This window comes from Equus caballus, chromosome 4, assembly GCF_041296265.1.
Source record: "Equus caballus isolate H_3958 breed thoroughbred chromosome 4, TB-T2T, whole genome shotgun sequence".
NCBI lineage: Eukaryota > Metazoa > Chordata > Mammalia > Perissodactyla > Equidae > Equus > Equus caballus.
In genome coordinates this window covers 60,440,622-60,453,354 of record NC_091687.1, presented here as the reverse complement: position 1 = coordinate 60,453,354, position 12,733 = coordinate 60,440,622, and the positions used below count along the sequence as shown (strand labels likewise).

Here is a 12,733-nt window from a genome sequence, read left to right as displayed (position 1 = left end):
AATGCGGTATTGTTAACTAGAGGCGCGATGTTGTACAGCAGAGCTCTAGAACTTAGTCACCTTGCATAACTGACGCTTTATACCCATTTACTGTGAGACGAGTTTGTAAGATTTGGAAGGGATCTCACAGTGCATTTATTCTGACCTCCCTCCTAGACTAGGAATCTCCTCTGGGGTACCTCTGCCAGCTTCTGACAGAGCTCTCCAGTGACTAGGGAACGCCCTTTCTCATAGAGCAGTCCATGTCATTTTATCATTTTCCATAGCGCTAATTATCAGATAATCAGACTAGAATCCGGGGCCCTGTAACTCTGACCCATTAGTCCAGGTTTTGTCCTCAGAGCCTATCCAGTCGAATCCCAGTTCTTCAGGACAGCCTGGTCTCCCAGACGGTGGCTGCTCTAGGTGGGCTTGTGGCCCAGCGGCAGCAGCCGCCTCACCTGCGCAGGTGCAGCTCAGGCTTCACCCCAGACCTGCTGAACTGAAATGTGCATTTGGACAAGATCTTAGTGGTTGGCACGCGCAGGACAGTTTGAGAAGAGCAGCATTAGATAACATATACCCCCCACCCCAAATTGTTCTTCTTTCAATTGCTATTGCTGTCAGGCCTGCTAGTGTTCAAAAAATCTTAGTGGAGGAAGAAACAGTTGACAAGAAGCAACAACTCCAACTCTCAGTAAGTGCAGAATTGGTCTGACATCAGTTAAAGCTGTCATTATATTAAACTGGAATTCTATTGACGAGTATTTCAATGTGTCCATAGTACTGACATAAAAGATAATATCGATGATCCTGAGGCTTTAGAAGATCATAAATGCTTTAATTGTTAAAGAAACGTTAAATGATGCTCCACGTGATTTAATTTGGTATTGCTTTGTGATTTTTAAAAACCTGATAAAGAGACTGAGTGAATAATCAGAACAAGCCACTCTCCAAGTCATGCCGGCTGGAGCCAGCCATAAAACTCTCTTCCACACCACTCTTCAGATGCGGGAAGAATGGAAGCTTAAATCATTTTCTGTTTCTGACATCACCGCAAGGGCAGTGATTGAGAATCCAGCATTTAAAAGGTGCCCAGGAGACGTACACTGTGGAAACAGCTGTGCTGGAGGGAAGTGCTTTCAATTCGTGTACTCAGCAATATGGAAATGAACTTTGCCAGCTCATGAGCCTGAATAAATGCTTAGCTGCCTTCCCAACGACAAAGCAACTTTCTATATTTGGCACTTTTTAGACATTTGTTAAAACAGACTGAATTTAACGGCGGTTGACAATGCCAGACTGTCTTCGGTTAAAGTCAAGCAAAAACCTTAAGAAGCCTCTTCCCTGAGACCCTGTCATATTTCTCTCTCCACCTGGTATTCATGGTGAGCTTTAAGCCTGACCCCTAGGGCAGGACATCAGCCCAGCCGTGTCGTGCTAAGTCAGCAGGGCCTTGATTTCTGCAGGGGCCCAAGTCCACCCTTTACTGTGTATCTGAGGACCTTCAGCTCAAGGTACGTGTCCTACTCCTGGGTCACCAGGTGTGGAGCACAGGTGGAACGACTCCCTGACACCTGGTCCCTTTAGCCAGGAGAAACTGGAGTCTTCTGCTTTTTTCTGTCCTAAGTACCAATTGACCCCAATCTAGTGCACATTTTTGAAATCCTTCACCCCAAGGGCTCTGTGGGGCCGTTTCCTACCTGCCTTGCTCCTCAGACTCAAGTCATTCACTAAATATTTATTTAGGGCCCCTATGTTTCAGGTAGTGAGATTATAATAAATGAGACCCAGTCCCTGTCCTCATGGAACCCACATTCTAGCTAGGGAGACAGACAGTGCCAGGGAGGATTGTGTAAGTGCCAAGATGGGAGAGAATTCCTGCTCCCAGGAAGAGGTTTGGGGCTAAATGAGAATTCATGGCTGAGAAGTAGATGGGGCAGACATTCCAGATATAAAAGAGTGTATGAGCAAAGACTTGGCAGCGTGAAAATGCACAGGCTTGCATAAATTTTCAGAATTCTTAGTGTTTTTCTTTTGTATTCTTTCTTAAATTCTTTTTTAGTCAATTGAAATAATCTGAATAGTCAACAATGGAGGATTAATTGTAACAACTGTTTTCACCTCTTTAAAATTGCAGACAGCTCAGAAGAGCAATAATTGACCAAAAAAAAAAAGTTTTTGAAACAAAAGAAAGAGAGAGAAAACAAAATTTCTGGAAAAAGAGGATGAAAATACTTATTGCCAAGGCACCTTTTTGATGCTTCAGGATCTCCAGTATTTAAATTCCTAGAGTTCAAAGATATTAACTTGCAACTAAATCGTTATTTCAACCAAGTTGTCATGTTTACTAGCTTGCATCCAGTCTCATGTTTTTCAGCCGATTCGTAGGTCGATCTTCCTATATTCCCATCCACTTCCTTCCCTTCCCCACTTCCATCCTGATGTCTGTAGCTTTTGGTTAGAATTCAGACTGGAGTCTGGTGCTGAATCAACAGGAGCTGTGTGATAATGTCAAAGAGAACAAAAACGGAACTTATAGTCAAGTCTAACTTTCGCTGTGGTTGTCAAGGTTTAAGCACCAAGAGAGGGAAATATTCCCTTCTAAGAGAGAGCTTTTGAAAAAAGAAATAAAATTTGATACCATTAAATTATAGCATTAAATCTATAAAGTCCAGGCACTGTATAAAAATTTAATTTTAATCTTTTCTCCGCAAAAAACCTAGCCAGACTCACCATCCTGGATGGATTTACTAATAGGCTGAAGTGCTTCTTAACATGATTACTTTTAAAGAAAGCCATTTAGCATGAACTCTTTTGTTGGAACAGGACAGCTGGGAAGTGGTGGAAGGACTGAGGGGAGAGATGAATTACACCCAGGAGCCACCAGTTCAGAAAGGATTTTTGCTGAAAAAGAGGAAATGGCCCTTGAAAGGCTGGCACAAGGTAGGACGCGGGCCTTGGCCTCACCTTCATTTGTACCCACACGGCCCCACTCAGTACCCAGTTCTTAGGCACTTGTACTTAACTTGAAGTTGAAAACTGGGACCAAGGAAAGGACGGACATTTAGATGAAATGTCTTAATGAATCACGCTTTCTTCCCCACAGAGATTCTTCTATCTGGACAAAGGAATCTTGAAATATGCCAAGAGCCAAACAGATGTAAGTCGTTTTATTAATCCAACGTGCTGTTGGAGAATTCTGAAGGGCTAATTGTTGTCAGCTCATGGATGGGATTGTGCACATTTGGGGATTGCATTTCTCTGAACTGGAAACCACAGAAGGGTAATAGTTCCTTCACAGGGAACAGAGGTGCCTGGTCCCAATGGCCCAGCTCTGGGGTTCTCGGTAGGCTCAGTTCACCTGCCAAGAGGAGGTGTGGGGGCCCCTCTCAACACCCTACTGGGTATCCAGGGGTCTGTTCTGGTCTTAGGGTTGTGCTGAGAGGTTCGCCAGGTGGGAGAAGACATTTTACAGCAAGATAACAGGAACAAAATATAGGGTGTCATTCGCACTGTTATAGTGGCTGAGGGTTTAGTGGAGAAAGCCCTTCATGAAGATGACGTGAGGTGCACTGCAGTTAATAGGTGAATTCACTGGCGTGGGAGTCAGTCCATGGGGCTTCCTTTCTTGTCTTCTCACTTTCTGCTTCCTTACTTTCTTGCTGCCTCATTTACTGGCTGTGTAAACCACTTGTTACCCAACCCCTCTGTACGTCAATCTCCTCTGCTGTAAAATGGAGAGAGTGCTTCCTACCTCACAGCTTAAATAAGAGAATGCATGTACAGCACTTAACTCAGGACTGATTCACACCAACTGCTTGGGAAGTCATAGTTATGTTTACAACTAGTAGATGTGGAAGATGAGGGTAGAGGCAAGGAGTGTCAAGCATGTTACTACTGTTCTTAACACCGTGGTTCTTAAGAGGCCCTCTTCGTGCCTCTGCAGATAGAGAGAGAGAAGCTACATGGCTGCATTGATGTTGGGCTCTCGGTGATGTCTGTAAAGAAGTCATCAAAATGCATCGACCTGGATACTGAGGAGCACATCTACCATCTGAAGGTGAGACTGCTTCCCAGGTGCCATCTCCTGTTGCACAGAGTTATCATCAGTTATTGTGCTATTGGTGATGCCTTTTGAGTATTTCAAAACAGTCAGCCAACACGTGGAAGATCTTCATTACAAAAGTATTTGTAATGGATGCTCTTGGTCTTTGGATGGGAGAGTTCTTCATTGTGCAGGCTGTCTCTTCCACTGCCGAAGGTTTAGCATCCTTGTCCCCTCATTCCTTGAATACCCCCCTCCACCCCATGATTGTGACAACAGTCATTTAGAAAAAAATCTTCATGTTTCTGAATACAAACCTTACCCTGCCCCCAGGCAGTACTATGTTTAGTGAAGAACTATTTACCGTAGTTTAAAATATGTTTCCTGAAGTGCAACATAACATTTCGTCTCTGGAGCCCCATCTTATAACTTGGGCTAATTTTATAGGGATTACATTAAAATTCTCATATTACAGTGAAGGTCAGGAATTTTTCTTCTAAAGTATGGACCTCCAAATAGTATCTCTCAAAGTGCTTATCTACCCTCTTCTGCCCTCTCCTGCAGGTGGTGTAGATAGTTAAAAGCATGAAGTCAGAGCTTTCGAGATCCAGATCTGGTTACATCTTGACCTGGCTACTTCCTAAGCTGTTGGCCTTGGGCAAATTATTTAATCTCTGAAAGTCTTAGTTTTCTCACCTCCCAAAATGAAAATGATTATAGTACTCGTCTTGTAGGGCTGCAGGTAGAAAACTTGGCATAATGCCCGGCCCGCAGTAAGCTCAATAATGTTAGTTATTGTGTGTAATTATCAGGTGGTACCGAATGTTAGAAATTAATTGAGAAAAAAGTTAAGACTGTTTTCTTATTTGGGCAAATTACTTGGACTATTGGGAAGGTGGGCTGAGGGCTGAAAAAACAATAGCTTGAGATTGTGAGCTCCATGTCTTAAGATGTCCCTGTCTTCCCCATGGCATGTATGTGGTGCTTGGGCAAATACATACTTAACACATACATGTGGTTGATGGACCGCACAAGACAGTCAAATCCACATTGTTTCCTAGCCTCAGTCCCTGTTGCGGTGGGTGCAGTTAATTGGGTAAAGCGTTTCTCACACTTGGCACTGTTGACGTGGTGGGCTGGAGAATTCTTTGCTGTGGGGGCTGTTCTGTGCCCTGTGGGATGCTGAGTGGCACCCCTGGCCTCTGCCCACTCGAAGTCAGTAACAAGCCCCCTCCAGTTATGACAACCAAAAACTGTCTCCAGACATTGCCAGATGACCCCTGGGGGGCAAAATCACCCGTGGTTGAGAAGGACTAGTGTGAGGTAAAGGAGGGAGAGACTATAATCTTAGGAAAAAAGCGTCTCCCTCCCCACCCCTGTTTCTATGGTCAGTCTCCTCTAGAATAGTTTAGGGTATTTCTCCATGGACTGCCAGTGACTCTTAGTTCTGTGTTTTGACGTGGTCAGGAAATGATAAGTTCTAGTTCATCCACTAGTCTAGGTAACAGAATAGAAGGAATTACTAATTACTAATTTTTAAAGACTAGAGTACCTTAAAATATGTTGAATACTAGCGTTGTGATAAACATCCTTTCCTATTTCTCTGTGTTGATTCACTTTAAGTTCCGTTTGTATTTCTCATTCATTCTTTCGAACATCTTCTGTGACTGCTAGTGTGGGGATGTGTAGTCATCTGAGGGTCCTAGTTAATAGCTTCAGAGTCAGGCGTTTTTAAATGTGGGCCATCCAGTCCCATTCTCTTATTTTATAGATGAGGGATCTGGGCAGCAGAGAGTTAAGCGGCTGTCCACTCATGGTCCTATAACTACTTGAGGGGCTGGAACAGAGCCCTGCTCAGTTATTTAATAAAGTACTCTTATTTTTCTACCTTGTTTAACCAATAAAAAATGAGTCAAGATGAATGCTTTGGGCACTGCTTTTTTAAGGGCGTCTGAGAGTAGATCAGTGCAAAGGATGACACAAGATTCCTGTAAAATTCTTTTAACCGTATCTGGGAAATGAAATATATTTCAAGAAGATAATTTAGGGGAGACAAATAGATGTGAGTCTGTTTGCATTGCTTCTTCCTGTAAGTGGCGCGTTCTGTAGCACCTGGAGGCGTTTTAAGTCTTGTGTGTACTTTCAATCAGCACGACAAACGTAAGAGCCAACCTCACATTTCCAAAGTGAAGGATGCTGCTGAACTTTATTTCCACACCCATGCTCTCAGCAGTGGCATTAGTGAAGATCTTAACAGGATTGACCTGTATTTTTCTTCTTGAAAGTTAACCTACCATGCATCCTTTTGGGTTATTTTAAATTGCTGCTTCATGAATCTCTGTGTTCTAATATATACATATTTATCATTCTTCATTTTGAAAATATGAATACACTCTCATACATACATTGACTATTAAGAAATATCTATGGTGTATAGGTGCTTGTTATATTCTTTTTAGTACTTTTATGAACATTTGAAATATTTTATAGTAAGTGTTACTAGTTACAAACACTATTCTTCATGGAAATTAGACATTGATATATACTCATTTATGGAGAGAATGGCTAAATGTTTGTGTGTGTGTTTGAAAAATTCTGGAAATCACTGGTAATACTTTATCAGTTTTTCTCCATTTCTGAGAGCAAGAGAAATGTTCTTTTAAATGACCTTCACATTCATTAATATATATTCCTCAGCAATGTATTCTTTGTTAGAGAAGACTAACAAGGTTAGATATTTTAGGAAAAATTTACTAATTCATTCCAGTTCAGAGAAGATTGATCTGAAAAGTCTGAATAATAAGAGTTCAAAAAAAAGGCATGGTGCTAATATTGTCAATAGAGATAGGAGAAGCTGGGACAAGACAACTTGGAAAGGCTTTAAGAGACAGACAGATGTAAGTTTGAGTTTATTTGTTGTTTACTACAACCGATACTGTTTTGCTTTCTTAATAATAGCATAGCAATTGGACTCTTTCATAGAAGCCTAAATATATAGTTTATGAAGAGTTTTACTCTCCATTTCCTCCTCCAGCTTGTTCCGTTGGACCACATAAATGTAAACTAAGTCAGGACACTGATATTTCTACACGCGCCAACATGAAAGAGGGGGTGTCAGGAGTGACCTCAATTTGATAAATAATTCTTCTTTTCAGTGAGTGATGCTCTTGTTTCTTTCTTTCAATTTAACGCAATTTAGGTAAAGTCAGAAGAAGTCTTTGATGAGTGGGTATCCAAACTCCGCCACCACAGAATATTTCGTCAGAATGAAATCGCCATGTTTCCACACGAAGTTAATCACTTTTTCCCAGGATCCGCTGGCACAGACTCTCCGTCTGGGGCCTTGGACTCCATATCAAGTAGGAAGGTAATAATTTGCCAGTAATGAATTTAAACGGAGGGAGTGGCTTTGCATGGGGGCTGTGTCTGAGGAAGGAGAGGTTTGTGGGGAGGGAACAGGGTCAGCTTGAGCTGGTATTCAATGAGTCTGTTTGCCCAGCCGGTCAGAACCAGGGCCAGAGGAGCATCTGTTATCGCTGGGACAGAAACTGAAGAGTAGCACAGAAGGAGGAATTTTCTAGCCCTGAATGCTCCCTGTTTCTCTTGACTAGTTTAACTTTGCTTTTCCTATCTGGTTGTAAAATACAGTAGGTGCACGTACAGCCATACAGGATTGCAAAATTTGCCAACATTTATATCATTATTTTGGTATGATTATCATTTGACAGAAGGAGAAATTAAGGACTGCTGTCCAAGGCCTCATAGCATGGTGTGGCCAAGCCAGGGTGACCCCCAGAGCTTAGGGTCTCCAGTGGAGTGCTTTGCTAGAAGCTTCTTCCCATTACAAGCAGAGGGCTCCCATTAGCGACTAGCCCACTTTGTTATCCTTTACCCCAGCCTGTTCCCGCTGGGCTCTGTTTTCATTTCTAATGTGCTTTTGTCATCTGTGGAACAGCGTAGCAGTATCTCAAAGCAGAGTTCATTTCAAACTGGAAGCAGTTTATCCTTTTCTTGTGGTGAGACACGAGTTCCACTATGGTTGCAGTCTTCAGAGGACATGGAAAAATGCTCCAAAGGTAGAGTGACTTTAAGCCTCTGCTTCTTTCTTTCTTGGCTCTTAGATTGTCCGGGCTTGGTGAATTTGTATCCTTCCCTGTCTCTGGTCTACATTCCCTCTCATATTTTTCTTATGAAGTTGGCACTCGTGATTGACAAAGGAGTCTTTCCTTCAGAGCTTTATGTCCTCACCTGGGTGTACATGCAGACAGGTTTCCTTTTCTGTTCTTTAAGGACTGATGCCTGGGGGCCGGCCCAGTGGCACAGCAGTTAAGTGCGCGTGTTCCACTTCGGCAGCCCGGGGTTCACCGGTTCGGATCTCGGGTGTAGACATAGCACCACTTGGCAAGCCATGCTGTGGTAGGCGTCCCACATATAAAGTAGAGGAAGATGGGCACGGATGTTAGCTCAGGGTCAGACTTCCTCAGCAAAAAGAGGAGGATTGGCCGCAGATGTTAGCTCAGGGCTAATCTTCCTCAAAAAAAAAAAAAAAGGACTGATGCCTGATTTCCACATGGGCCTACTAAATCACAGTCCCTGGGGTGGGGTCTGCACAGCCCTCCATTTTTTAAGTGCCAAAAATGATTCTGATGTACATCCAGGATTAAGAATCATTGTTCTGGAGGTGAGAGGGTGAACCAAATGGAGATCCCCACAAAACAGGTGTCCTCTACCCTGGCTGAATCACCAAGAGAGCTTTTCAAATGCAAGGATACCCATGCCTAGGCCCCCTCCAGAACAATCTTTTTAGATTGGTCTGGAGTGGGGTCCTGGCATCACTGATTTTCTAAAGTTCCCCCAAGTGATTCTGTTAAGGAGCCAGCACTGAGAACTCTTGCCATAAGGAAGCTCAGTGTTCTCAACCTTGATTAGCTGAGAGTCACCCAGGGAACTAAAAAACAAAAAACTCACCGGTGGGTTTTGGGGTGTTCTGATTTAATTGTGTGGGTCTGGACTTGGACATAGTAATTTAAAAATCTTCCCCACTTCATTTGAAAGTGTAGCCATGATTGAGAACCACTGTTAGAGAAAGCTGCCAGATGGTAGCCTTGAAAATTGCATTTTCTCCTGTTGCAAATATTATCACATCTGGAGCCATATAGGTTTGGTTCTCCCGGTAAGTATCACTCGTGAGCTTCACTGAGTGACGTTTTGGGGCAGTAATCCTTGAAGTGTTGCCTCTGGACCAGCAGCATTGGCCTAGCCTGTGAACTTACTAGAAATGCAAATGCTCAAGCCCAACCTAGATAGCCTGAATCAGAAACTGGGGGTGGATCCCAGCGATCTGTGGTTGAAGAAGTTCTCCAGATGATTCTGATGATACCAAAGTTTGAGAGCCACTGTCTTAAGGCATTCGGGCTGTGAGTCCTCAGCAGAAAGAGCCATCGTCATCCAGTGAACAGCAAATTGAGGACTCTCTTTTGAGTTAGTGACCCAGGAACTGGTCCGAGAATGCTCTTAGGTCCTCTCAGGTCAGTCTGTGGAGGATCATCATGATCCTCATGCAGATCTGTGATCGACAAAGTTATCGTTTGAGATCAAGGCGACCTTCATTTTAGTTTCATTCATTTGACTTGTATGGGTTCCTTATAAGTGGATAGTGACACCCTATTATTGCAGTGTTAGAAATGATGATGATGGGGCCGGCCTGGTGGTGCAGCAGTTAAGTTCGCACGTTCCGCTTCTCGGTGGCCCGGGGTTTGCCAGTTCGGATCCCAAGTGCGGACGTGGCACCACTTGGCACGCCATGCTGTGGTAGGCGTCCCACATATAAAGTAGAGGAAAATGGGCATGGGAATTAGCTCAGGGCCAGGCTTCCTCAGCAAAAAAGAGGAGGATTGGCAGCAGTTAGCTCAGGGCTAATCTTCTTCTAAATAAATAAATAAAAGAAATTATGATGGCGGTGACGATAATAGCTGATTTATTTAGTGCTTACAATGTGCCAGTACTCTAAAAGCACGCTGCATACATTAACTCATTTATCTCACAACTATCCTGTGAGCTTGTTGTACAATTATCCCCATTTTCCAGATGAGGAAACTGAGGCAGAGAACTTATGTAATTTGCCCAAGATTCTAAGTGTGTTCAAACTGAGACAGCCTGCTTCTCCACATCCATGCCCCTAACTGCAACAGTCTACTGCCTCTCCTGTAAAAAACAGAAGTAAAATTTCCTATCCTTACAGATGTAAATCAAAAATAAATTAGAAAAGTAGCTGGCACTAGCATAATGAAACCTGAATGCCAAGATAAGTGCTTTTGAATCCCCATTTTGCTTTTCTCCCCCAGACCTGGCACACTGTCATGCCTACCTGGTGGAAATGAACCAGCTCCTCCAGAGTATGGACGTCCTGCATCGGACATACTCGGCACCAGCTATCAACGCCATCCAGGTTAGACAGATCCCTCTTCTCTTTGCATTCCGGCATTTTTCTGCTTTGCTTTCTCCTCCCCAGCCTTTCACTAACAGTGGGATGTTGTCTGGTCGGTGGCTTCAGCCAAATTCGAGGGGATGGAGGTGGTCACTTGGCCGTGCATTTTTCCCTATTGGTTTGGTGGACCTTACTGTCTGTGCTCTCTTTCCTGTTTTGAAACAAAGGGTGGAGCTTTTGAAAGTCCCAAAAAGGAGAAAAGATCACACAGGAGGTGGCGGTCCAGAGCTATTGGCAAAGATGCTAAAGGAACGCTGCAGGTAACCATGGCCTCTCCCAATAGGCCAGTTTCTTCATTGGCCCTGCTCTCCATGCCACATGCTGGGGCATAGACAAACAGGAGAATAGACAAGTGAATATTCTATAGTTAGTCTCTCACATACTCTCTGCAGAGAGATGAATTCAGTCACTTAGATTTTCTGGATGTTAGAGTCGGCATGTAATGGATATTCGGTAAGAGAAGAACAGCATGAGGCTGGAGGGATGGCAGCCATTTCTAGGACTTTGGTTCCCCCTCTTTAATGCACAGTCTGCCTGCCCTCTTCCTGCTTGGGTGTGCACTCTGACCCACCTCTTCTGCTGCTGCTCAGTGGATTCATCATCTTTCTGAGCCAACTGGAGTCTTTGGGAGCAGGACATTGTGCAGGCTCTCTTCCCTCTTGTCTCCAACCTCCAAATCCCCCATCACAAGTTCTAGCCGCTGACTTTCCCCATGCACAGCTAAGCCAGAGGTCAAGATTTGTAGCTTGGCCATTGCATGTGAAATTGCTACTTGTTAGGGTCAGAATAAATCAGAAACTTACAGATAAATCATCTGCTATACTCTTCTGTACTCTTTGGTTCAAAGCACTGTATGGGTTGAACTTAAATACTTTGAAAGTAAAGAGTGATTTGTGTACAAACATGTGAAAAGTTAGTTCTTTTTATAGAACCATCATGTGCAAATAAAGAAAACATTTTAAACCTATCCACTATTAGCCTCGATACTGGATGATGATTGCCAGGAGGAAGGGATTGAGTATACTGGGGAAGAGCCTGGTAGCTTTAGCTGTCATTTTCAACCTATAGCTTTAATGCTGTCATCATTTCCAAAAGAATATGTGACTCTCACCCATTTTTATTTTGCAAGAAGCCAGTACAGTGGGCCAGCCCCGTGACGCAACCGTTCAATTCACACCTTCCACTTCGGCAGCCTGGGGTTCACCAGTTCAGGTCCCGGGTGTGGACCTACACACCACTTGTCAAGCCACACTGTGGCAGGCGTCTCACATATAAAGTGGAGGAAGATGGGCATGGTTGTTAGCTCAGGGCTAGTCTTCCTCAGCAAAAAGAGGAGGATTGGCAGCAGATGTTAGCTCAGGGCTAATCTTCCTCCCCCGCAAAAAGAAAAAGCCAGTGCAAGTTGCTGTAGAGCATGCTTTCAGTAGAAAGACTTACCTATAAAATGTTCTTCTCTTACTCATTTCCAATCTTAGAAACAAGTAAATATTCCAAGTGTTTTGCATCTGAAAAGAAATATCTCCCTTTGGTATCATTTCAGGTTCCTAAACCTTTCTCTGGCCCAGTAAGACTGCATTCCTCCAATCCTAATTTGTCAACGCTAGATTTTGGAGAAGAGAAAAATTATTCCGATGGCTCTGAAACCTCATCAGAATTTTCTAAAATGCAAGAAGACCTCTGTCATATTGCCCATAAAGGTAAATGAGTTTTCTTTCTTCCTAATGTGTTTGATGAAAATGTCAAATGCATGTCTGAATGTGGGATGTCTTTGGAGAAGCTATCTTAGTTGGTTCGTTTTCTGCTCTATTAGGATTTTGGGCAATCTAATTTTTGTTTTATTTTATTTCCCTGTCGGGAGGAAGTATATTAGCAAGAAATTTCTTTTTAACCCCTTAGGGGAGATAGTGAACATTAGATATCCTTTAAAAGCTGAGCAATTCATATGCTGCTCATGGGAGGGTAAACTGGTACTTTTCTGGAGGGCACTATGGTATTATGGTTCAACTTTTTTTTAATCTTCCTATCTTGTGATTCTACTTTGAAGAATTCACTTGTAAAAATTAAAGTTTCTCCAAATAGAGATATCCATCATAGCATTGTTTATCATATCAAAAATTAGAAATAGCTTCATTAGCCATCAGGGTAATGCAAATTAAGGCCATGATAAGATATTATTGTACCCCTATTAGAATAGGTAAAAAAAACCCCAAAAAACCAAT

General features: G+C 43.0%; 1 protein-coding gene across 29 annotated transcripts in view; it reads left to right on the top strand.

Moving 5' to 3' along the window:
* The window catches only part of OSBPL3 (oxysterol binding protein like 3), a 178,128-nt gene that overhangs the window by 105,819 nt on the left and 59,576 nt on the right, over positions 1–12,733 (top strand). For 9 of the 29 annotated variants that reach the window (XM_070265735.1, XM_023639390.2, XM_001916254.6 and 6 more), the window contains 8 exons: positions 2,809–2,925; positions 3,089–3,142; positions 3,929–4,042; positions 7,227–7,394; positions 7,983–8,103; positions 10,372–10,475; positions 10,682–10,774; positions 12,055–12,211. In XM_070265735.1, coding sequence (XP_070121836.1) covers positions 2,809–2,925; positions 3,089–3,142; positions 3,929–4,042; positions 7,227–7,394; positions 7,983–8,103; positions 10,372–10,475; positions 10,682–10,774; positions 12,055–12,211 — 928 coding nt within the window. The remainder of the gene's footprint in view (positions 1–2,808; positions 2,926–3,088; positions 3,143–3,928; positions 4,043–7,226; positions 7,395–7,982; positions 8,104–10,371; positions 10,476–10,681; positions 10,775–12,054; positions 12,212–12,733) is intronic. The other 20 variants (XM_070265739.1, XM_070265728.1, XM_070265740.1 and 17 more) reach the window with 5 other exon arrangements.